The 22302-nt window shown below is 45.7% G+C and overlaps 2 protein-coding genes across 5 annotated transcripts in view; one reads left to right on the top strand and one right to left on the bottom strand.

The window, feature by feature from the left end:
- The window catches only part of LOC146192349 (lipopolysaccharide-induced tumor necrosis factor-alpha factor homolog), a 31925-nt gene extending 28559 nt beyond the window's left edge, over nucleotides 1–3366 (bottom strand). For 3 of the 4 annotated variants that reach the window (XM_084602457.1, XM_084602454.1, XM_084602455.1), the window contains exon 1: nucleotides 3232–3349. The gene's annotated coding sequence lies outside the window, so the exon portion shown is untranslated. Of the gene's footprint in view, nucleotides 1–3231 lie in introns of all 4 variants that reach the window. The other variant, XM_084602453.1, reaches the window with a different exon arrangement.
- A 14434-nt stretch (nucleotides 3367–17800) lies between these two features.
- Nucleotides 17801–18853, top strand: LOC146192348 (uncharacterized). The gene is made up of 3 exons (XM_084600454.1): nucleotides 17801–17854; nucleotides 18001–18197; nucleotides 18256–18853. Exons 1-3 carry the CDS (start codon nucleotides 17816–17818, stop codon nucleotides 18851–18853), a joined length of 834 nt encoding a protein of 277 aa, XP_084456580.1. The 5' UTR covers nucleotides 17801–17815.
- Nucleotides 18854–22302: the final 3449 nt, after the last annotated feature.

Raw genomic sequence — 22302 nt, 5'->3', positions numbered from 1 at the left:
TAGGGCTTCCTGACATTAGGCTTGGCAGAAGCTGCCAACTTGGGCCCCCCCTTTTATAAGGGAGGAAGGGAGGGTGATATCACAATTAACCTGCCAAAACCCCTGCATTCACGTTATCCCTAGGCCATGCAGGCATGTTCATACGGCTCGGTTGAAACGGGGCTTTATATGTTGGCTGATAGCTTACGCTATCTCGCCATTGCAAAAGGGTAGTGAAAACAGAGAGAAAGGAGTGCCGTAGTGGAGGCCTTCGGACCACCGCGCGATAGAGGCTTTCGCCTCATCGCAGTTTAAGGATCTAAACCTCCTAGGATTCTTTTTGGCAATGTGTTTTAGATACATATACAACAAAGTCTCTTCATAGAGCAAGAGTTTATCGCTCAGAGAAATCTGTCACTCATTTATGAACAGCAAGGTTCACTGAAGGCCAACCTATATACTTATAACGGATAGTGTGATTGCCAAGGATTCCAAGTAGAATGCTAATAAACATAATGGGAAACACCCAAGCAGAACAATCGTTAAACAACAGGATGCCCATGGTTGTTTTGTACAATCAAAGGCAGTGAACTGAATGATGCTACGCAGTGATTTGATGTGATGATGAATGAAGGAAGAGTGATGCAATGCTGAATAAGAGCATCTGGTGGCTGACAGTAGTCTGGTTTGGTTTTAGGGGTTCAGCGTCCCAAAGTGGCTTAGACTATGACAGATGCCGTAGTGGAGGACTCCAGAAATTTCAACCACCTGGGGTTCCTTAACATGCACTGACATCGCACAGCAAACGGGTGCCTTGCTTTTCACCTCCATAGAAAAGCAGCCGCAGCAGCTGGGATTCAATCCCGCATAACTGGGCACAGTAGTTGAGTGACCTAACCGCTGGCTGACAGTAATATCGCACTTTCCTTTCATGAGTCATTGCCATGCACAATGCAGCAATCAACACCAGCCCAAACTAAAAATGGCACAGTATCAAGTGCTTTTCTGCCACCATGCATTTTTTCAGTTTCTTGAACCAAGTTTGCATTCTCGAAAAACGAAAGTCAGCAGCTGCATTAACTACAATAAGTGGAACTGTTTATAACTGCTTGCTAGAAATACTATCATTGCATCAGCACTAAAACACAGCAGATGATGTTCAATGCTTGCATCACAATATTTCAGACAGAGTCTGAACTTGCTGGTAGCATTCCTTGCTATCTTGTGTCACCATGTTGAAAGTTCCAATAAAGGCTGATAAGGCATGCCAAACACATACAGTGGTCCTAGCACCCAACATTACCAAGAGGAAAGTAACTGCAGTATATGTAAACTGTTTGATGTGGGGCTGGGTACTTTTCTATATTATTTCCTTTTAAGCCATATCCTCTTTCCGTTCACAGTAATGATCACCACTGATTGTGAAAACTATGTCCTGCACAACTGCAGATGTCCAGCATTTGCAAAGTGTAAGAAATAAAGTGACTGTCATGCTTCCAGCTGGGAAACGTACTTATGAAAAGCCCTTCCTAATGCAAGTGAAGGCACCAGCTGACTGCTGTTGCCATGACATTGCATCACTTGTGGAAACAAATGATACAATGACAATAAAAAGCAAGCCAGTTTTGTGTTCATTTCAGGGCCTAATTCTAATAGTACACACAATGTATTACCTAGCACCCAACATTACCAAGAGGAAAGTAACTGCAGTGCATATAAACTGTTTGATGTGGGGCTGGGTACTTTTCTATTTTATTTCCTTTTAAGCCATATCCTATTTGCATTCACAGTAATGATCACCACTGATTGTGAAAACTAGGTCCCGCACAACTGCAGATGTCTAGCATTTGCAAAGAGTAAGAAATAAAGTGACTGCCATGCTTCCAGCTGGGAAACATACTTAAGAAAAGCCCTTCCTAACGCAAGTGAAGGCAACAGCTGACTGCTGTTGCCATGACATTGCATCACCTGTGGAAACAAATGATACAATGACAATAAAAAAGCAAGCCAGTTTTGTGTTCATTTTAGGGCCTAATTCTAATGGTACCCACAATGTATTATTCTGTACACCTCTTTTTTTTTTTTCTAAGGCCAGCAACAAGCATTGCCAGCATTCACATAGATAATAGCTGAACCACAGCCAAATAAAGTTGCTCTTCGGAAGTTCCATCCCTGCAGTTTCGCATACGGTGGCGTCAAATGGAAACTATTATGATGAGTCAGCACTGAGAATGTTTGTCCTTCCTTCAAACTTGCCATGCAACAATTTATGTTGGTTAGCTCGCCAGCTGCCTGTTTCCCACCTGTTTGTAACCACTTCGACTGTTGTCTCTGCCACAAAAAAAAAGAAAAAAAAATAAGAATCATTTTTAAACGGGGCAGTAAGAACAGCTGGCGTTAAGCCGTAAGCAAAGCGGCATGCGAGGGGTTCTCGCAAGCGACAAGCGAAACCGAGCGAAACTGCAGCAATCGTGAACGTGTCCCCGCCAGTCAGCGCCTGCAAAAGCTACTGACGGAGATCAGACGTCATCCGGGGTAATCTATCAGCTTCCCGGAAGCCAGATCAGCTCGACTAGCGCTTTTCCTCAAGTAAACCCAGACGCGCAGGTCGCCATTGGCTTCGCCATACTCGAAGCCGCGAAGCTATTAATGGGCAACGCCCGGTTGACCGCGCCTTCCTTTACTATCTGTGCCCACTTGACCACTCGTAACGAATTGAGTGAACTGACGTGCAAGCTTATTGGGCCAAAAGCTCCGGGTCGCTTTGCAGCAGTGTCAACGCGGCTGTCTGACTCATCGCCTACTTGTCAACGCCGCTCAGAAACTTGACGGCCAGCTCCTTCAACTTGGCAGGGGTGAAAACACAAATGGGACACCCGCTGATGTCGCTCGTCACTAGCGACTCTGTTGAATAGGTTCTCACCTACCGCTATGCAGAGACGGAAGCAGACCTGCAGGCGGCCTTCACACAACCTACTTCGGACGAAACATTCTGCTATTAGTGGGCGCATTCACTGGTTTCGCGATGACGCTCTTGATACGGTAAAAGTTGCACGACCACATGCTACGGTAGAGAAAAACAGGATGTGCCTCTTTCACAGCAGCAAAGGAAGTTCTCCGTTACCGGACCTAAGTGAAGCTTCGAGAGAGAGCGATGCTGCATGTTTACAGCAGCTATCGCACACTGAAAACCAGTAAAGGACATAAAGGCCACGAAGAGCCGCAAAATAAAAGCCGACGAAGAGTGCTTACCGAATCTATGCAGCAGAGTTTCCGAACGAGGTCACTTTCACCGACACAACTCCAAGCACGCACACTGCTAACACAACTATAAACAAGACCTTGCACACAGACACTGCAGCCGCTGCAGCCAAAGTATATCCCTCAATGTGCTTGAAGGCTGCTCTGCAGATGGAAGTTTAAAAACAACCAGCAGGTAGCGCTACAAATCGTACCCTAAAGTTTTGCTGACAAAAAAATAACTTCAACTAATTCTAAAATAAAAAAGTGTTCGAGGCTTATGTGTTGTAGAAATATAACAAAATAAGTTAAGCATAAACATAGCGAAGTGACTAGCTCTAGTTCATAGTGTTCTAAGGCAGGAAGAGCGACAGAGGCGCAAAATTTGTGCTCACGATCGCCGTAACGACTCTGACAGACCCCACGTACAAAGGAATTACGAATTGGTATAAGAACAACAGACTGAAATATCCAGCGCCCCAACCTACACTCAGCAAATCACACCAAACACTACACAGCAAACTTCAGACAAATACGTGCTTTAATCCACATAAATGAGCACGATGATATCCAGGCGAATACAGCCTCTCATGTTCCCTTTGCGGTGATCAGAGGGCAGATCTAGAGCACATCATGATTAAATGTGAAACCATGCAACGGCCAGAGGGCTTGCAGATTACCGATTCGGAACTGTGGGAGGCCGCATTGCTTAGTTCTGTTCCAGGACGGCAGCACGCCACCATGGGCCAAGGAGGTTGTCGAGGGCCATCGAGCGACGACCAACCGTGGAGCGGCTTGAGGAGAAGCGTCCTCTCACGAAGAAAGAATGTTCCAATTTTTTCTCAATAAAGTTTCCTCCTCCTCCGACTCTCCTTCGAGCCAGCTTGACTAAGCCAGCAGCTCCCAGCTGTTAACGTGGCTAAAGCGCTAAACATTCTGGCTAACGCTCACGCCGATATATCCTTGAGGGCGCTTTGGCAATATATTGCGGTCATGTTTTATTTATTTATTTATTTATTTATATATTTATTTATTTATTTATTTATTTATTTATTTATTTATTTATTTATTTATTTATTTATTTATTTATTTATTCTGTCAATCCCTACTGAGGATCATGACAGGGAGGGAATCAACAATACATATAAAATCAATAACACATACTAAAATTTCAAATGACATAGTATAAAGTAACGAACACTTTGTTTTAGAATTATACAAACACCAGAACATCCAAAGATGGACGCGACGCACGAGGGACAATATGTTAACGTTCATTAAAGTATTGGTCGAAACTTGCCTGGAATGCTGTCTTACTGGCACTTTGTACAACACGAGTAGGCAATTTATGCCAAAGCTCTATCGCGTCAGGAAAAAAAAAGAAGAGCGAAATACGACCGTATGGTTGCGTTATGATTCAACCTGGCGTTAAGCTTAGCAGGGGGGGGGGGGGGGGGAGTCATCATCATCATCATCAGCCTGATTATGCCCACTGCAAGGCGAAGGCCTCTCCCATATTTCTCCACTTAACCCGGTTCTTAGCTAGCTGCATCCACTTGACCCCTGCGAACTTCTTAATCTCATCCGCCCACCTAACCTTCTGCCGCCCCCTGCTACGCTTTCCTTCCCTTGGAATCCAGTTTGTTACCCTCAGCGACCATCGGTTATCCTCTCTTCGCATTACATGTCCTGCCCATGTCCATTTCTTCTTCTTAATTTCCACTAGAATGTCGGTAGCTTGAGTTATTTCTCTGACCCACTCTGCACGCTTTCTATCTCTTACCCCTACCATTTTTCGTTCCATAGCCCTCTGGGTTGTCCTCAACTTGTCCTCAACTTCCACCCCTCTACTTAAGTTGAGGGGTGGAAGTACATTTTCTTATTTATCTTTAAATCTTCAAGCAGTATTGGGTGCCATAATTTCAACCTTCGCTTCTTCGCATTTCGAACGGCTCAAGGCTGCAGGACTGCAACATTTCGGTGACCGACTGAGTCCTCTTATATCTGCCACAGATAAACCGTGCTGCAAGTCATTGTATTTTCTCGAGATTATCTTGCAGTACCTTTTGGTTAGGATTCCAGGCAGCTGAAGCATACTCGATCCCCTCGACATCTCAGCTCTCAAGAAACAGAGCTTTTTAAAAGCAACCGATGAAACTGCTTCAACATGCATGCGCCAGTTTAAGTCATGTGCAGTACTTATCCCTAAATAATTATTGCCACACACATTTGTCAATCCGAGTAAAATGAGAGGAAGATGGTTTACACGGTATGAAAGAGTGCTGAACAAGGGTAGAGGGGCGGAATCTTCAGTTCGCAGGTTGTTTTCATCTGCCCAGACGAAGGCAAGACCACTTGTTGAAACGTTGGCTCGACCAGCGAAGTGAGGCTTCCCTCCTCTACCTTTGTTCAGGGCTCTTTCACACATTTGTCAAGCAGTAGTTACATAGAGCACTGGAAGGTTGTTGTTGTTGTTGTTGTTGTTTTTGTTCTCCTCTAATTTGATGGCACATACCCACACAGGGGGATCAGAGATATTATATTTTGAGATCGATGTATAACTACAACACAGAAATAAATGATAGGGAATAGAGTAGGAAATGTAAATATGAAAAACCAAAATAAAAAAAGAGTAAATACTAACGCACGCAGTAGGAGAATGCTAAGATTTATATGTACATAATAAAAATTCAAAGCATATTGGCAAGGCAGACTTTTTGTTTCTATATTAAGAAGTTTTGAATGGCGTTAAAAACAGACCTGTGGCTGTACCCAAGTATGGTGGCACCGAACGATAATAAAATCTGGCTGCTCAAATTAAGGTAAGTGGATCTGCCGCCTTGTTTTTTTTTCCTTTTGGTTTTCAGCAGTTGTGGCTGCGGTTTTGGCTGCGGTTGTGTTTGTTCGCATGCAGACTGCATGCATGGGGACGAGAAGATGTAGCTAAAGTCGAATAAAGTTCAAGAACAATGCAGCAAATAACCCTCTAAAGAGGCCTTCCAACCTCTAATGACAACATAGTCGGTCAGATTGCACCGGCTCGCATTAATTGGCAGGTGCAAGGTACTTGACAACGACATAACAAGAATAGGTTAATACGATCGGTTAAACGGAGGCATTTGCTTTGTTTCCGAGTTGTATGCAACCATATGGTTGCATACAACTCGGAAACAAAGCAAATGCCTCCGTTTAACCGATCGTATTAACCTAGTTGTATGCAACCATATGGTTGCATACAACTCGGAAACAAAGCAAATGCCTCCGTTTAACCGATCGTATTAACCTATTCTTGTTATGTCGTTGTCAAGTACCTTGCACCTGCAATCGAATTTTTGCAATCGAAGTTTTAACCATTATTACTCGTACTAGCAAGTATGAAGTAAGCTCTTGGTACCAGACGTACATTATTATTAGTACAAACATTTTTATGTGCAAGGCGCACAACTCATGCCACTCACATAATTAAACGGTTTCCCGGAAAGTCATTATCATAAAACATGTTGCATGAGCTACCTCTGCATTATTTCATTCACTACCGCAGGCACAGCGCATCAAGAAAGTAACTCTATGAACAGCCACTACATGATAGCGCGATCTAAGTGCAACTTTAGAAATAGCAGTAAACGCGCGCGACCAGCCCGGAGACTCACTGGCCTTGAAAATGTGCCCATTGCACTCGTCCTGGGCGATTTACTGATTTGCAGAGAAGAGGTTAAATATTTTATCTAGATAACATCATTTATATATGAGTAGTGCCAGTTTTAACCTCACGAAAGAGCCTGCTTGTCATTTCAGTTATACAAAAACAAGCCAATTATATTTCCTCCGGATCAGTGTCTTGAAGAGGGAACGACATTGGCCCGAAGTTCAGCGACTGAAAAGAACAAAAAAAAAAGCATAGACAAAAAGCAGGAATGTATTTGCGGTTTTTCGGTTATGATGCACCTGCCGGCCCTGAAGTACGCCCTGCATGCCGATGACTTCACCCTGTGGGCCACCCGGGACAGCACAGGGAACATTGATAGCGGTAGCTATAGCAGACCGCTACGCCCGCCGCTGCGGTCTTCAGTGTTCCCTTAAAAAATCAGAATTTGTGCATTTCCAACTCAAATCTCTTTTTAATTTGACAATGGTCCTATACGTGAAGCTAACGAGATACGGGTACTCGGTATCTACATCCACAAACACAGACGACCAGGCATCATTGGCCAAACTCCGTAAGGTGGGGGACATGCGAGTGGACCGTACAGTCCGCCGAGTTTCCAATAAGCGCGGGGAATTACGAAGTAAGGATGCCTTGCAGCTGGCAAACGACTTCGTGACCAGTCGAATTCTCTATTGTACTCATTATCTCCACCTACGGAAACAAGAGGAGGATGCACTTGAGGTCATCCCTCGCAAAATTATTAAGCGTGTCCTGGACATCCCCGTCACTTCTTCAAATACCCGTGTTATGGCCCTTGGGATGGTGAATACTTTCCGGGAGCTTCGGGAGCCCCCCCCCCCCAAGCCAGTACACGCGCTTGTCGCTAATGGAGTCGGGTCGCTTCTTGCTCGACTCCATATCAAAAACATCACTCTGATAGAAGACAGGTCTCGCATCCCAGAAATGTGGAGAAGCGCCTTCCATCTGCGACCTCTTCCAGCCAATTACATGCCACGCGACGATCATAAAAATGGTCGGCGCCTGGCACGAGCGGAAGAGCCCGACATTATAACAGGACAGGTGCACGTGGACGCTTTCGGTCCTCACCACGGGGGATAATATATGGCCGCGGTAGTTCACAACAGCAACACAGTTAACGACCTAGCCCGCAGTGCAACACAACCAGAAAAGGTCACGATTGCTTTCACTTTGCCGCATTCCGATTCAAAATACATAATCACCGACTCGAGAGGGGCCTGTCGGAACGTCGAGCAAGGCTGCACTCCCTTTCTAGCTTATCGAATGTACATAAATTGCGTACGGGATATGGACTCCGTAGACCTTATATTTGCCCCTGTTCATCAGGGGTTGGCAGGAAACGAGGCAGCAGACGCAGCAACCCGCGCGCTCTCTCACCGGGCTGTTTTCTCCTCCCAACCCGATCAGGAACCCGATTTTAATCCGATCTATACCTTCAAAGATATCACAACATATACTATCATAATAGCCATCGCCTTTACCCCCGCCCACGTAAAGGCCTCAAGAAGGCGGATGAGCGGCTCCTTCTCCGCCTTCTCAGCAATTTTCGCCTAGGTGTAGATTTTTTTATCTAGCTTGCAAGATTCAGTGATCTCATTGTATGTGATAGCGCAATCTTTTATTCCCTTGCATTCGGGCTGTTCTACCACTGCACGGTGGTAGGGATATATCGGACCAGCAGGTGCGCATGCTTCGTTGCCAGGGGCAGACTCGTGTGCTGGTATCCATATATGATGGATGGTTCTAGTAATGGGATTTGAGAAAAGAATCATTTTGGCCTCCTCTGAGATCCGTCCTTTTGCAAAATTCCAGACAGCCGTTGTGATGTCGCTGATTATAGTTTCGGCCTGTGTGCTAGTGCATGCGAGCGCTATTGCGACCTGAGCTGTACTAATGTCACGGGTGCGTGTTGAGGCCGAGATTTTCGGTGCACCTTCTCCATTTACTACTGCCGAGATGGCTGCTCCGTGTCGTCTACATGATGCGCCTACATAAGAAACTTCCTCGACTGCTTTGTGTTTCATTCCTTTAGCAACGGCTTTGGCTCTGTGTTCTCTGCGTTCTTTGTTGTAGTCTGGGTGCATGTTTCGAGGTGGTACCAGTATGTGTTCCCTTATGTTGGGTGGGATATATGTTTTCGTCTGTGGGCCTCTGTCTGATTGGAGTCGGGCTCAGTCTAGGATGATTATGCATGTCTCCGTCTGATTTACTCTTTCCAATTGAGCGATTCTGAATGCTTCAATGAGATCTTGCCATGTATATGAATTCCCAGTTTCTCCAGCTTCTCTGTTGACGTGGAGATAGGGAGGCCTAGTGCGCGTTTGGTGCATTTTCGAATTATGAGGTCGATTCTTTCACGTTCTGTCTTTTTGAGATTGAGAAAAGGTGTGGCATAACGTATGCGACTGATGATGCAGGGCTGTGTCATTTTGAGTAGACTGCACTCCTTGAGACCATGTCCTCGAAGCGCTACTCTTCTGAATATGCCCGTAACTTGGGCTGCGTATTCTCTAACTTTTTGATGGTATTTGTGTTCTGCCCTCTTGCTTGGAGGACCATTCCTGAGATTCGGAGCCGAGCATCGCGCATGCCATGACGTCACAGCCAAGGCCAGCTGCGCAGCCCCCTCGCCAAGTTCTGCCGGCGTTGCCTAGCAACGCTTAAAGGGCCTGTCACACTAGCGCGACACGACGCCGACCCGACAACGACCCTGACGTCGGCCAACTCGTCGGCCGACCGTGTCTGCGGCCGACCAAGCTGTCACACTAGGCCGACGACGACACCAACACGACCGAAAACCAAATGTATTCCCAGTGTGACAGGCTTTGAGGCCGGAGACACCGACAAAACCAGTCTGCCGACTGTCGGTGACCAACCAAGTCTTCCCGAGATCGGCCGTCGAGCAAAATTAACTTTCTCGAAACGCAAAGCCGACTCAGTAAACCACGTCCACGGCGAATACCTTTCAGCACCAATATACGTAAAAAAAGTAGAATCAATGCATAATCCCTGACCAAAACGTGAGCGTGAGCTGCCAAAATTCTCGGGGCCACCGAATGCGTGTGGAATATCAACGGCAGCGTTTTCCTTTCGGGGCAAGTGCATTCGGGGCGCATAGATTTGCGGCACGCGTCAGGACCATGAGCAATCTTTCAGCGTTTCCAAACTGCACACAATAGTGCAAAATGAACATAGTACGTGACAAAGAAATGATGAAAAGAAGTGATTATTTTCCTGAAGCCAGCACAGCTGCCAATCCTCCTGCGCACTTCGATCGTTGTGTTTACAGTCATAACGTCTAGTCGCTACTTCGCAAGCCAATTTCAACGCTACGTTACGCATCAAGCAATAAATTTTTGTTCCATAATTCAATGTGCTTCAAGAATTGTGCGCGCAAAAAGCGCAGAACTTGCGTTTAAACTTTACAACAGAACCAACAGCAGCTGTGGTCCCGCGGCCGGCCCTGTGAAATACGAGGTTTTACGAAATCTGCCGAAGGCGTTACGCACTACACGGCATGATTCAAAGTATGTGCAGTTTACTCCCAGCCAGCTGGACAGTCAGTTAAGCGGTAAACGCTACTACTGCCTTCGCGACTTTCACACTGCAAGACAACATATCAGCTAAAACCATACCTCAACCTCTGAAAACACCGGTTTCGTACAGCTATCGTACAGGTAGCTATCGTACAGGAGGTCGTAAGTTCGATCCCACGGGTAGAGATTTTTTTTTTCTTTTTTTTTATGCTTTTAATACACTGCCTCTTATTCGCCGGGGACAGTTTTTATTTTTCGAACACTGCCGTTTTGATCCGGCAACCACAGCCGTAAAATACTGGGCAGTATGGCCCATAATCACGACTGGTGAATTAAGCGCTTGCTTTGGTACGGTTGAATTTATGAAATATGATTAAAAATAAAGCGTCCCTTCATTTTATGAGAACAAACCAAGTACAATAAAAACGGCAGTAGGTGTAGAAAGGAAAATCTCGCATGGCAGAAGAAATAGTAAAATGGCACGAGAAGAGACTGGTCGCACGTTGTCTGGCTAGTGTGACCACGGCCGGTCTCGAGGGAGAGAGCGCAACGCGCTCTCCCTCGAGACCGGCCGTGGTGTGACATAGCTAGTTGGGCGACCGTCGGCCGGCAGCCGCCTTGCGAGCGACGCGGCGCCGACACCGACTGTCGGCCGACTGTTTCCGTCGGCGCAGTGTGACATAAGACGCAGACATCATGAAGACGCTCTGTTGGCAGACCAAATCGGCGCCGTGTCGTGCTAGTGTGACAGGCTCTTAAGAGGTGTGCGACTCATCCTCATTTAAAAACATTAAAAAATTTAGTATTCATCCAGGAATCGAACCTCCACCCTTTGGATCTTCAGCCGAGCGCTATACCGCTGGAGAATTTTCTGATCCCGAGGTATTCACTGCTTTTCGCTATATCCAGGCACAGCAGAGCTAAGCCAACTTTATTATTTTTTTTTTCACGAGCTCCATTGCGGGTTGAGTTGAGGGGGATGAGGAGGGGCATCATTTTCAATCGCCCATATCTTCAATGCTAATGAAGGTATACCTTAAAGGGCCACTCCGGCGATTTTTCGGCCGTAATGAGTTAATGATTGGTTTATAGTGTTGAAGGTTTGCTCGTCAGAGCACACGATTATATTTTTTTACAATACACAAGCAAAAATTAAAAAAAAGCAATAACTTAAATCAAAATTGAAACTCCGGCCGCGCATGGCCCGTAGAGCAGTGCCTTGCGTGACGTCAGATGATGGCGACACAGGCGTACAGCCGCGCCTAACGCACCCGCTACCGTTCTGCCGAGGTGTGCAAACACCAATTGCTGTCACGTACGTCATGTGAAACATTATGTTATGCGGGTGAGTCGTCCTCGATGTCATCGGCTGCATAAAAGTAACGCTGTCACGCATATGCCACGAACACCGTGGCCACAAATCACAGTGATTCTAAAGTCGTACCGTCAAAGCTCTCGTTAAATACAAATCCGGTGTCAGTGCCGGCGCTGTGAGCGAAAAATCACGGCCGTATAAAGTAAGAGGTGCTGGCAGCTGACATGGCCGGGCACTGGTTATTCGGGGTTCTGTGCAACTTAACAAGACCACGTGATAGTAAAGGTTTGGAGGAGCTGCCAACTCGGGTTACTAATTTTAGATGGGAATTAAGGTGGAACAAGAATCAACCTTCCAGTGCTCTTGGATGACGATTCAGGCCGTTTATATGGCTTGATTAAGGTGGGGCTTTATACGTAAGGTGGTAGCTTATAATCCCTGAGTGTCCCCCTATAATTTTTGCTGAACCTATTATCTTGCTGCACCATAATCTACGGCACCGGTAGATTAATCCCCTTCCCCCTTCCCTTGAGGGAAGGGGGAAGATGAGGGGGGTCGACCAGTTCCGGAAGCAGGTCGCGCAATTGGGATTGAGTCCAGGCTAATCCTGTATCTAAAAAGCTCCATTTGATAAGCTAACGCGCCATGGCCTGCGGATGAAGTATAGGGAAAAGACGACGCTGCGTCGGCATGCCACTATAAATAGACTCCTAACACCGCGCCGCCAGCTCAGCCGACACGCTTTGCATTGCTGTCCCACCCAGAAGTAAAACTAGAGCTCGCATTTAAGATGAACAAACGTTGTAGACGCTCACCTCCCGTCTCTATCGCGCGCGCTCTCTGTTTCCGTAGTCCTCTCGCATCTCTATTGTTTTGAGCAACTTAAGTTGGTCTCGAACCTGCGTGCTTTTAACCCCGTGAAACTGTGAATAGCCAGGTCGGAGCTATTGCGTGGCCCCATTGTTTTTATTTTTGTGGCTGTGGGATTTGCGGACCCCCGACAGTCGCTTTGCGAACCTCCCGGGGTCCTCGTATTCCGATTACAGGAACACTGATCTACGGTAATATTCCCTCGGTGCCCCGGAGCCATGGAAAACACTGTACAGATGTTCGTTGAAATATTCACCTCGGACCCGATCCGCACTTCTATTACCTTCCGCGTATTACAGGCGCTCCAACCGCCTTTACGGGAACAGGGAACACAAACATAGCGATAAGATTAATCTTGAGTAATGGAAACCAATCGGCCGATCGGATTTCGATGATGCAAGGATTTGAAGCCGGGCTTTGGAGGATTTCGTTGCGAGGTCGCAGTGGTTAAAGAAGTTTGGTTCGGTTTGTAGGGTTTAACGTTCCAAATCGACTCAGGCTATGAGAGAAGCCGTAGTGGAGGACTCCGGAAATTTCAACCGCCTAGGGTTCTTTAATGTGCACTGACATCGCACAGCACACGGGCGTCTTGCGTTTCGCCTCCACCGAAAAGCGGCCGCCGAGGCCCGGATTCGATCCCGCATCCTTGGGAACAGTAGTCGAGCGCCGTAACCACTGCGCCACCCCGGCGGGGCGGTTAAAAAAGTGAGTGTCTTACTGAACAGCACCTCACAGTCTCATAGGATTCCTGTGGATTGAGATAGCATGGGATTTGAGCTTATCCCATGCACCTGGCTGAGATGTTTTCCCGCTGGCATCCAATCATAGGTCTGTATGCCAGCATAGTTTCTTAAAATTGCCTAGGAGAAAAGATGGCATCACCGTCTATTCGAGTTGATTGACGGTTGAAAAGCTCTTCATCCACCACATTACGTTGGACAAATAAAACGTTCTGAAATATTTCGGCTGCATACTTTCAGTAAGGAGCAAAAAAGAAGGCCAGTGTACACGAACACAAACTTTGTCTCTGATATCTTGCTTGTACCTGCTCATGTTAGAATCTCCGTCGATAAGCACCTGGGCATTCTCTCTCCCTCTCCCAACTGTTGGCTCCTGCTTTCGGCTATCTGTGTCCTTCTCTCTGGGATTTTCATTCTTCCTTTCTTCTTCCTTTTTTTCCCGACTTCTTCTTAACTGTCGGTTGGAATCCGCCTGACCTACTTTGCTTATGCCTTCCATGCGAGTGCTGGTCCCAGCCACGTGGCCCGCACTGGAATGTTCGTCCTCGTTGGTCCCAAGGATAAAGTCGGCCATTTTTCTTTTTTTTTTTCCATTTGAGGAAGCTGTTCTAGCAGTTTCTGATTTTCTGCCCTTAACAAACGTACTTCATTATCTAAACCATCCACTCGAGACACTAAACTGCCCTTTTCTCGATCAAATCTATCTAGGCGCGCACTCAGCACGCAACATTGACACCATTACTATACCATTACTACCTGGCTGGTGCCAGCTACCACCTTTCAAAAAACGCGCGCTGAATGCCAAGTTGCATGACTCCTGTGACTCGTCTGCTTCAAACACGGTCACTGTACCTTAAAATACGTTTCCTTGAAAATTATACAAGCATCTAAAAGCGAATCCTTTGGTCTGCTTGTGCTGGGTGATACTGGTGATATCAAGAGCTGTCTTTAATCCCGAGCATGTTGTTAGAGACCTCTGGCGTTCATACAATTGGAATTGGCTTAAAGGGCTCAAAGTCAAAGCTCGAGTGGCGCTCCCGGCGGAAGTTGGCAGCAAGACCGACTGAAATACAGACCTGCACAGATAGCACTGCTCCAGCACGCACCTTCTAGTTCATAACCTTCGCCGCTAGGGAACGAACACTACGGGTAGCCTGGCGCTACTGTAAACCTGTTGATAAAAAGGGTCTATTAGTTCTGTCATTTTTCTTCGTGATTATAGTTTAATTATCTGTCCACGTTATAATGCACAAGCACCTGTTCTGCGCGTGCGTAGCCATTTTTTTTCCTTCTTTTTTGAGTTGATTCCGCCGTCAGAGAGCGTACGCGCAGCCGAGGCAGAATCGCGCATTTTTCAAATCCGTTAATTAATGGGCTCATAAAGAAAGTTGTTACAGTATAATAAAATGATGTGTATTGGCATTGCCCAAAGGAAACAACAAGACCTTACAGACATTCACGAACAGCAATTGTTTTTGTGGCAGACGACAGGCAGACTGCGGGAAAATATCTGCTGCTCGGTGCTCGGTGCGACCGAGCCAGATTAGATGTAAGCGGTTGTATGTCTTAAATTATATTTAGCGCAAATTCAGACAAGTTGCGATTGTGTTCGTTTTGGAAGCGACTTATTTGTTCGATGGCATAAAGCGAGTAACACAGCTAAAGCAAGCAGAATGGTTTACTGCTGCGTACCATTCTGCAAATCTGAGCACGGAAAAACGCCTGGCATAAGCTTTCATGAGTTTCCTGTGACTTGTATGCGGGACCAGTGGATTCGGAATATTGCAAGAAAAGGTGAAAACTGTTTTAAATCTCCCATCAATTTCAGCTAGACGACAAAATAACGAGATAGGCAGGTTACAAATTAGAACAGTGGAGAAATATTGAAACCAAACTGTACGCAACGGGTACCACGGGTTTAGCGTTGCAGCATGACTAATTATGAGAGCTTGTAGACCATCAAATAGAGTCATTCACCCAAGCGGAGCATAGGATATATCCTGTATCTGTTCTTTAACTGTAATGCAAAATTTATCGCATCAGTCGTTTACGTTTAAATACTGGGGAACTTGTGCCAATCATATGCGCCAAATATAAGCATTTTAGAAAACAGTAATAGTAACGTGCGCTGGGGAACAACAACTTTATATTATATCTCGCTTTCTCTTTTTATTTCCTTCGGTAAGGCCCAGAAAACCAGCTTTGGCAGCCAACAGACCGGTCGAAAGTGTGCAGTCTGCACTTCACACCTGATGATTTCAGAACAGGCTTGAAGCGACGGGTGCTGAAAAGTGAAGCCGTGCCCTCATTATTTTTACGCCACTCCGGACATGTGATCCCAACTGGAAGGAAGCAGTCATTGCATGCCATAGATGCGCCGAGAGGAAACCTAGACGACAACGATGAAAAGTGAGCCATATACGCCACAAAAGTTACTTATTAAACCGGCCACGTACAGTCGCCGCATATGTGATGAATATATATTAAAATTCATTTTTTTTTTTGTTTTTTCGCAGGAGACAAACACTGCCTATTCCATCGTCCTCTCAACTAAGTCAAAATTCTGAGCCCTTCGGTCCACCCTCTCCAACAGCGAGTTATGAGCAAGCTCTCACGGAACCCTCTGCATCTAACGGCGTCACATTGAGACCTGGACGGAGGAAACGGTCGGTGTCGGCACAAACAAACCTGACATCAAAAAAGATGCGCCTTACAGAAGCGGCCACGAAGACGTTGAAACGAAAAGAACAAAAAATTCGAAAAGAGAACTCTATCTTGAAGAAACAAGTTTCCGAACTGAAGAAAAAGGTATCCAAGGTCAGCGGATACTCGCAGCTTGCTAATGCCGCAATACTTCAGGTACCATTGCACATAATTAAACGAGGTTCTTCAACCTAAGCCTGAGGATTGGCGCACTAAATACCGTAACAAATTTTCTGTTTTCCAGGAGAAAGTACACGAAAATCACCCCAAAGCGCTTTTTCTAAAAGAACAGCTGTCCTGTTTGGATAAGAAAAATCACCGCTGGTCAGAGGAGACAATCAGGCAAGCCATACTATGGCATTCCAAGTCACCGTGCGCCTATGAGATGCTACGGGAATCGGGGCGCTTAACCCTTCCAAGTCGCACCACGCTGAAAAGGTACATCGGACCATGTAGCGGAGAAGTAGTATCCTCATTAATGAAGCAGCGTTTACACCAGGAAGCTGCGCGTTTGTGCGAACGGGTAAGCTCAGGAGATTTATGCGACGGCGCCTATTATAACGCGTGCACTTTTAGTGTTGCATCTCACAGCGCGTTTTTCCTATATGCAGGAAAAAATGGGATCCCTAGTGGTCGATGAAATGTCGCTAAGGCAGGGTGCAAGCTACCAGAAGCAAGGAGATGCCGTGCATGGGCTTGTGGAAATGGGAGGCCTCGAGAAAGAAGTAGGACTCCAAAATGAGCTGGCAACACACCTTCTTGCCTTCGTCTTTGTGGGCCTGTCAAAGCACTACACGTGAGATATATATATATACATATATCAACAATTACACAATGATAAAAGCAATTGGCAAGGATGAAAATCGTCGGACAAATGTAATCTGACGTGGACGTGCAACATTTTTTCAGTCTTCCAGTAGGATACTACTTTACCCAATCCATTAAAGGGGAGGAGCTGCACCACTTGACGATGCAAGTAATGAGGTCCGTAGAAGAAGCTGAATTCAAGGTGGTGCGCCTGTTAGCAGACAATCATGCCTCCAACTGCAAAATGTTTGCCATATTAAGCAATGGCAAAATAAGCCCGATGGTGACGTAAGTATTTTTGACGTTATTTCTTGTTTACACGCATGCGCATAACTCTGCTGGGCCTCGGATCAGGTTGTACTACAACTTGAAAAGCGTTTTTTTTTTTTTTTTTTTTTTGTTCCCCGCGCATGGTCTCCGTTTGCTGGACGAGGTATCCGCTATTTAGAAGTTCACAGTTCGGTTTATTCTTTTAGGTAAGTAGGTTTAGTAAGTAATTTTAAGGTTTTGTATGTCAGCGTTATCACCTTCATATTGATCGATGTTAATCAGATGAATTAGTTGCGAAGCAACAGCATGAGCGTTATGCTAGCTAAAAACGGTTAGTTTGCTTGCAATGACCTAAAAAAAAGTTAAGATATGGTATATTTTACTTTCTCCACGGCTTTATTCAGTTTTCATTTCTTTTTTCTTTTTTTTTTTTTTTTCAGGCACCCTATAGACAGCAGCAGAAAGTTATTCCTGGCATTTGATCACTGTCACATCCTGAAGAACCTGAGGAACCAGCTACTCGCCTCAAACCGACATCTGTGCAACGGGAATCAAAACTACAGCCCCAAATATCTTAGAATGCTGCTAGAGATCACCGAACGACAGCCTTCTTTTCAAACTAGTGAGATGCCTCACCCGGAAGCACATCTTCCCGACCAATTTTGAGAAGATGAATGTCAAAAGGGCCCTTGACGTGTTTTCTCCGGAGGCACGTACCAATGATATTTGTTATTTAAAGCCAAAAAAAAAAATAAGAAGGCACTGAGTCACTGACACGTACTCATCTGCGAGATGCCTAACAAATTTTGCCTCGTGTGTGTTCTTTTTTTTTTCTTTTTTTTTTTTCTTTTTCAGGTTACAGCTGTCCTCCGATATCTCCAGCAACACGGACAGAGATTCGGGGTCACCGGGTTTGAAGACAGCCTGCCAACAATAGAGCTGATGGAACTCGTTTTTAAATGGTTCACGATCCACAACATACGCAGCACTACCTTTTATTTTGTGAGCAGGGATCCCAACAGGATGCCATTCAGCTCTCCTGACGATGAGAGGTATAGTCTGTCATATTTTTTGATCGCGCGTTGTCATTTTCCTTGGCGATCATTTCAGGTTGTCCTGGTTGGAGAACGAGTTCCTCCCTTTCTTTGATGCGTGGAAGAGAGCAGCGCCCAACAAGAGTGCATTCCTGTCACTCGAAACGCATGAAGCGCTCCGGGTGACAACGGTCTCAACAGTTCTGTGCACCAGATACTTATTTCAATCAGGCTTCGTCTATGTTTTAACTGCAAAATTTTCCAGCGATCCTGTCGAAGCCCTTTTTTCTGGAATACGGCGCCTGAACGGCTGCAACGACCAGACAGATGCTCGTGCCGCGCTGTCGTCTCTTCAGAAAATGCTTGTCGCGGGTGTTTGCTCGCCATCAAGTAGCAACATCGGGAAAGTTGCCGCCCCACTGGGCTCCGCTCAACCACTTTCAGGCTATCTGGTGTCACAGACACAGCCAACAGAGACTGGTGCCACACGACAGGAGGAGACACAGGAGTCATCGTCTGCCGCTATATCCAGCGGCAGCGGATTCAACGATGCTGGATTTGCCGCAGAACGCGGCGTCACCACCCATGCCAACTCTGCTTTGCAAATGGAACGGGCTATGCAGCCGCACTTTGATGCTCTAAGGATCTGCAATGGTGAACGCCTCCGTTTGTAACCATGCTAGAAATCTTTTTGTGCGTAGAAAGTACAATTTATGAGCACCTTCATTTATAGTTTACTAAAACAAAACTGTTAAGTAAAGGCGCAAATCTCATATAAATTGAAATTATCCCACACAAATTAACGATCTGCCATAACAAATTCGACAAAAGTATAAAATTATTTAGTTTGTATAGCCTACTTTTACCTTCATTGCTTAAACGAATTATTGCAAACATAACCATTCGCCTCCATAGTATTACCACATGAAGTACCCTAGTGCAATTTTATACGCATGTATTTTCTTCACTGCCTATCTGTCAGTTTGTTTTCTTTGGCTGCTTGATTGCATAGTATGAAAAAGAAAAATGTGACGAGGGACGTAAATGATTACGTAATTAACCAACCTGAGGCACAAAATAATTGTGGTAATTGGGATTCACTCTCCATTTTATTTGCAAAGTATACGAAGCTGAACGATGTACTATTACGTGTATAGCTCTAATTGTAACCTCAGCTAAACCTTTGGTTCTCTCTCTCAGGTGCCCCAATTCCTGGCATCAGGACCACCACACTGGGCCTTATAGCAGGATTTTTGGTGAGGGCAGTGGAAGACGGAGTCGATTGTCACCTGTGCGCCGAGAACATCAAGGCCCCACGGTCTTCCGGCCCTGCTACAGCGGTGATATTCAATATGGATCGCGGGGGGCTCTCATACCCTAACTCTGAGTTCATTTCTTTTGTTTGCGCGTTGGAAAAAGCAGCAGAAGCTTTCGCGCCATTGCTCATTTCCAGAAAGAAACCTATGGCACTGTTTGTAAAAAGCGCCTTTCCGGCGGCGGCTCAAAACAGGCTCTTCAGGCATGACGGGTCGACAAAAGAGCACACGGAAACGGTCACGCGGCTCGTCCTAGAAAAGTTCAGCAGGCCTTTTTTCTCTAACTACCTAACCGACAAGACCACTAAGGAAGGAAAAATAAAAAGAATATCTGAGAAGCCAAAATCTCGAAAGGTGTTTAAAGTTTAAAGCCCCGCGACGGCCGCCAGCTTGCTGCGTGGTCTCGATCAAGAGAGAGATATTTAATGGCAACAGGAGATGTCGGTCTTGATCAAGATATGTTCATGCGACAAAGCCCAATCGAGTGGACTGATATCCTCATCGTCTCACAATTTTTTCGCGCCAAAAGTGTCAAAATGTATACAAAAAGCAAAACTTGCCCGTCTGGATTTTGGTAGCCTCTGATTACATAAGTTTGGAGCAACTGTTTCACTTACGTGCATATACAAACCCGGAAGCATATGAGGCGCAGAGCTCTGCAGTAATTATATATGCACTTCGTCATGACATATGTTTCGTCTGCATTGGTTCAGTTCAAATATAATCGGGGGCCCTGCGGAGGTTCACTGCAGTTTCTTTCCTTATACGTATACGTTCATTCGTTCAAGTGAGGCACTTTTCGGTAGGGCTGCATTCAAATGTCTGCCTTAATTTGCCGCTGATATGTCGACGCCCTTTCTGTCTTGCTAATTTGTGAGGCTCGAAACTCCAACTTGAAGTCCACATGTGCGACGAAATCTAAATTTATATTGACTTCCTCGAACGATCTCATGTGACACTTTTTGTTCTAGCAGTGTGACTGCCACGGCAGCGACTCGGACGCATTAATCGAAGCTGCCAAACATGGATCGCCTCCCGTTTTTCATGCAAGGTATCAACGGACACCTCGGCGGACGAATTTTTCTGTGTTACTGCTATATAAGCACGGATAACCTGATGGAAAGTGTGTGATCTCGGAATCGGGCGTACACGTGTGGACGCGCGTGGACGCGCGTTCCAGAGGCGAAGGAGAGAGGGTGAGGACGCGATCGCCTTTCATCAAATAAGTGGAGTTTTACGTGGGAACGCCAGTTTCCAGCAAGAAAAAAAAAAAAGCTATAGGAAAGCGCAGCCTTCCTCGCACACCTTCCTGCTTGTTTTTTGTTTTTGTTTTTTTAACTGCTTGAGGATTTTTCGTCTAAACGTGCTACCACCTCATTGTGTACGGCCTTCAAGGTCGTCGTCAACAAGCTGCATTCGACGGCGCTTTGGAGCACTTAGAACAGCGTGCATTTCACAAAAAGCCGGTTGAATGTCATTTCATCTGCTTATACGCCCATCTAGACCCCAAGTGTGCACTCCATCCCAGTATAGTTCCTTCCATGACTACCAAAGCTGTATATGAGTGCAGAGGCGACGTTCTGATGCGGCGGAATGTGCATGTAGTGAACCGCAGGAAATTAGATGAAGCGCCTCCGCTATTTTCTTCAAGTGGCTGAGCAGCAGAAGGCATTTATTGCCTGGTGGCTTCTGTAAATATGTAAATAAATTCTTTTAGATTTTGACATTTACGTATGCTGTTCAAGATGGATACCTTCCCCGAAGGCGAAGGCATATATGTATAATTACCAGCGCGGTGCACGCATATATCAGCACAGCCCTTTCTTCCCCCTCCCAAACGCTCACTATTTAACCCTGCAAATTGAAAATAAACCTGAATACCTGATAGCATGTGTTGAAGGAAGTCGGTGTTCATGGGAGAGGTGAAAACAGTGTTTGAGCTCCAGCGAGTGTACTTGCACGATGTTGGCTTACACCTGTGGGCATGGTATACGTCCTACGAACCAGTTTATTAAAAAACGGTTGTTACACTGGCCTTAGTATTGTTTATTATTATGTTTGCTCCTTGGAAAGGTAGGTAAGTCCGTATTTCAGGCTCGAAATAATTTATTGCCGTTCAGTAAGCGGCATGAACCTAAACGGAACATTGTTTTATCGTCCGTATTGAATTTGCGTCGGGTTAAGCGCGCTTTACACAAAACTGAACGTAAATCATGAGTAAATAGAGCGATAATTCTTTACAGCGAGTGAGAAAAAGTGCCAGAAACTTCCATGCATGCATGTGCGTATCAACCAGAATATATGTCTGCGCTACGCCTGAAATAAGTTTTATATCCGATAAGTTCTTACTGAATTCCGAATTACTAACATAAATGCACTGAGTGGCAAAGCGCAGACAGAAAGAATTCGTGCGTGTGCACGCACTTCCAGACACGTTCGAAATTGCCGCATAAAAACCAACTCCACACATCGCTGAACGCCGCACTGTCCTTGTCCTTCCTCCGTAGAGCTGTCGATCCACCTGCCTGCGCTGCCGTCTGGTGAGAGAAAAACATTTCAATAAACAAACTCTCCGTTAAAATACAAAAAAAAAACAAAATTTTTGAAGCACGAATTGGACAAAGATTCTTTTTTTTATAATTTAGTTACGGTTTGTTTAAAAATTTTATAATTTAGTGATGATGATAATGACAGACGAACAGGTCAACCGAGCGCCCTCAACGGCGAGAAAGGTAACAAATGTTGGCGCACGAGGTCCCATAGGACCCTGTTTTTTGTGCAGGTCTGTATTTCAGTTGGTCTTGGTT

Source organism: Amblyomma maculatum, chromosome 4, assembly GCF_055883805.1.
Source record: "Amblyomma maculatum isolate TAMU_Amacu chromosome 4, ASM5588380v1, whole genome shotgun sequence".
In the NCBI taxonomy this organism is placed as follows: domain Eukaryota; kingdom Metazoa; phylum Arthropoda; class Arachnida; order Ixodida; family Ixodidae; genus Amblyomma; species Amblyomma maculatum.
This window is presented reverse-complemented; position numbering and strand designations above follow the sequence as displayed.

Bases quoted from the DNA above. Each gene is read 5' to 3' on its own strand.
- LOC146192348 (XM_084600454.1), top strand. From the start codon at position 17,816: ATGAATGTCAAAAGGGCCCTTGACGTGTTTTCTCCGGAG. The intron at 17,855-18,000 runs GCACGTACCAAT...TTTCTTTTTCAG, and splicing joins TTGACGTGTTTTCTCCGGAG to GTTACAGCTGTCCTCCGATA. The intron at 18,198-18,255 runs GTATAGTCTGTC...CGATCATTTCAG, and splicing joins AGCTCTCCTGACGATGAGAG to GTTGTCCTGGTTGGAGAACG.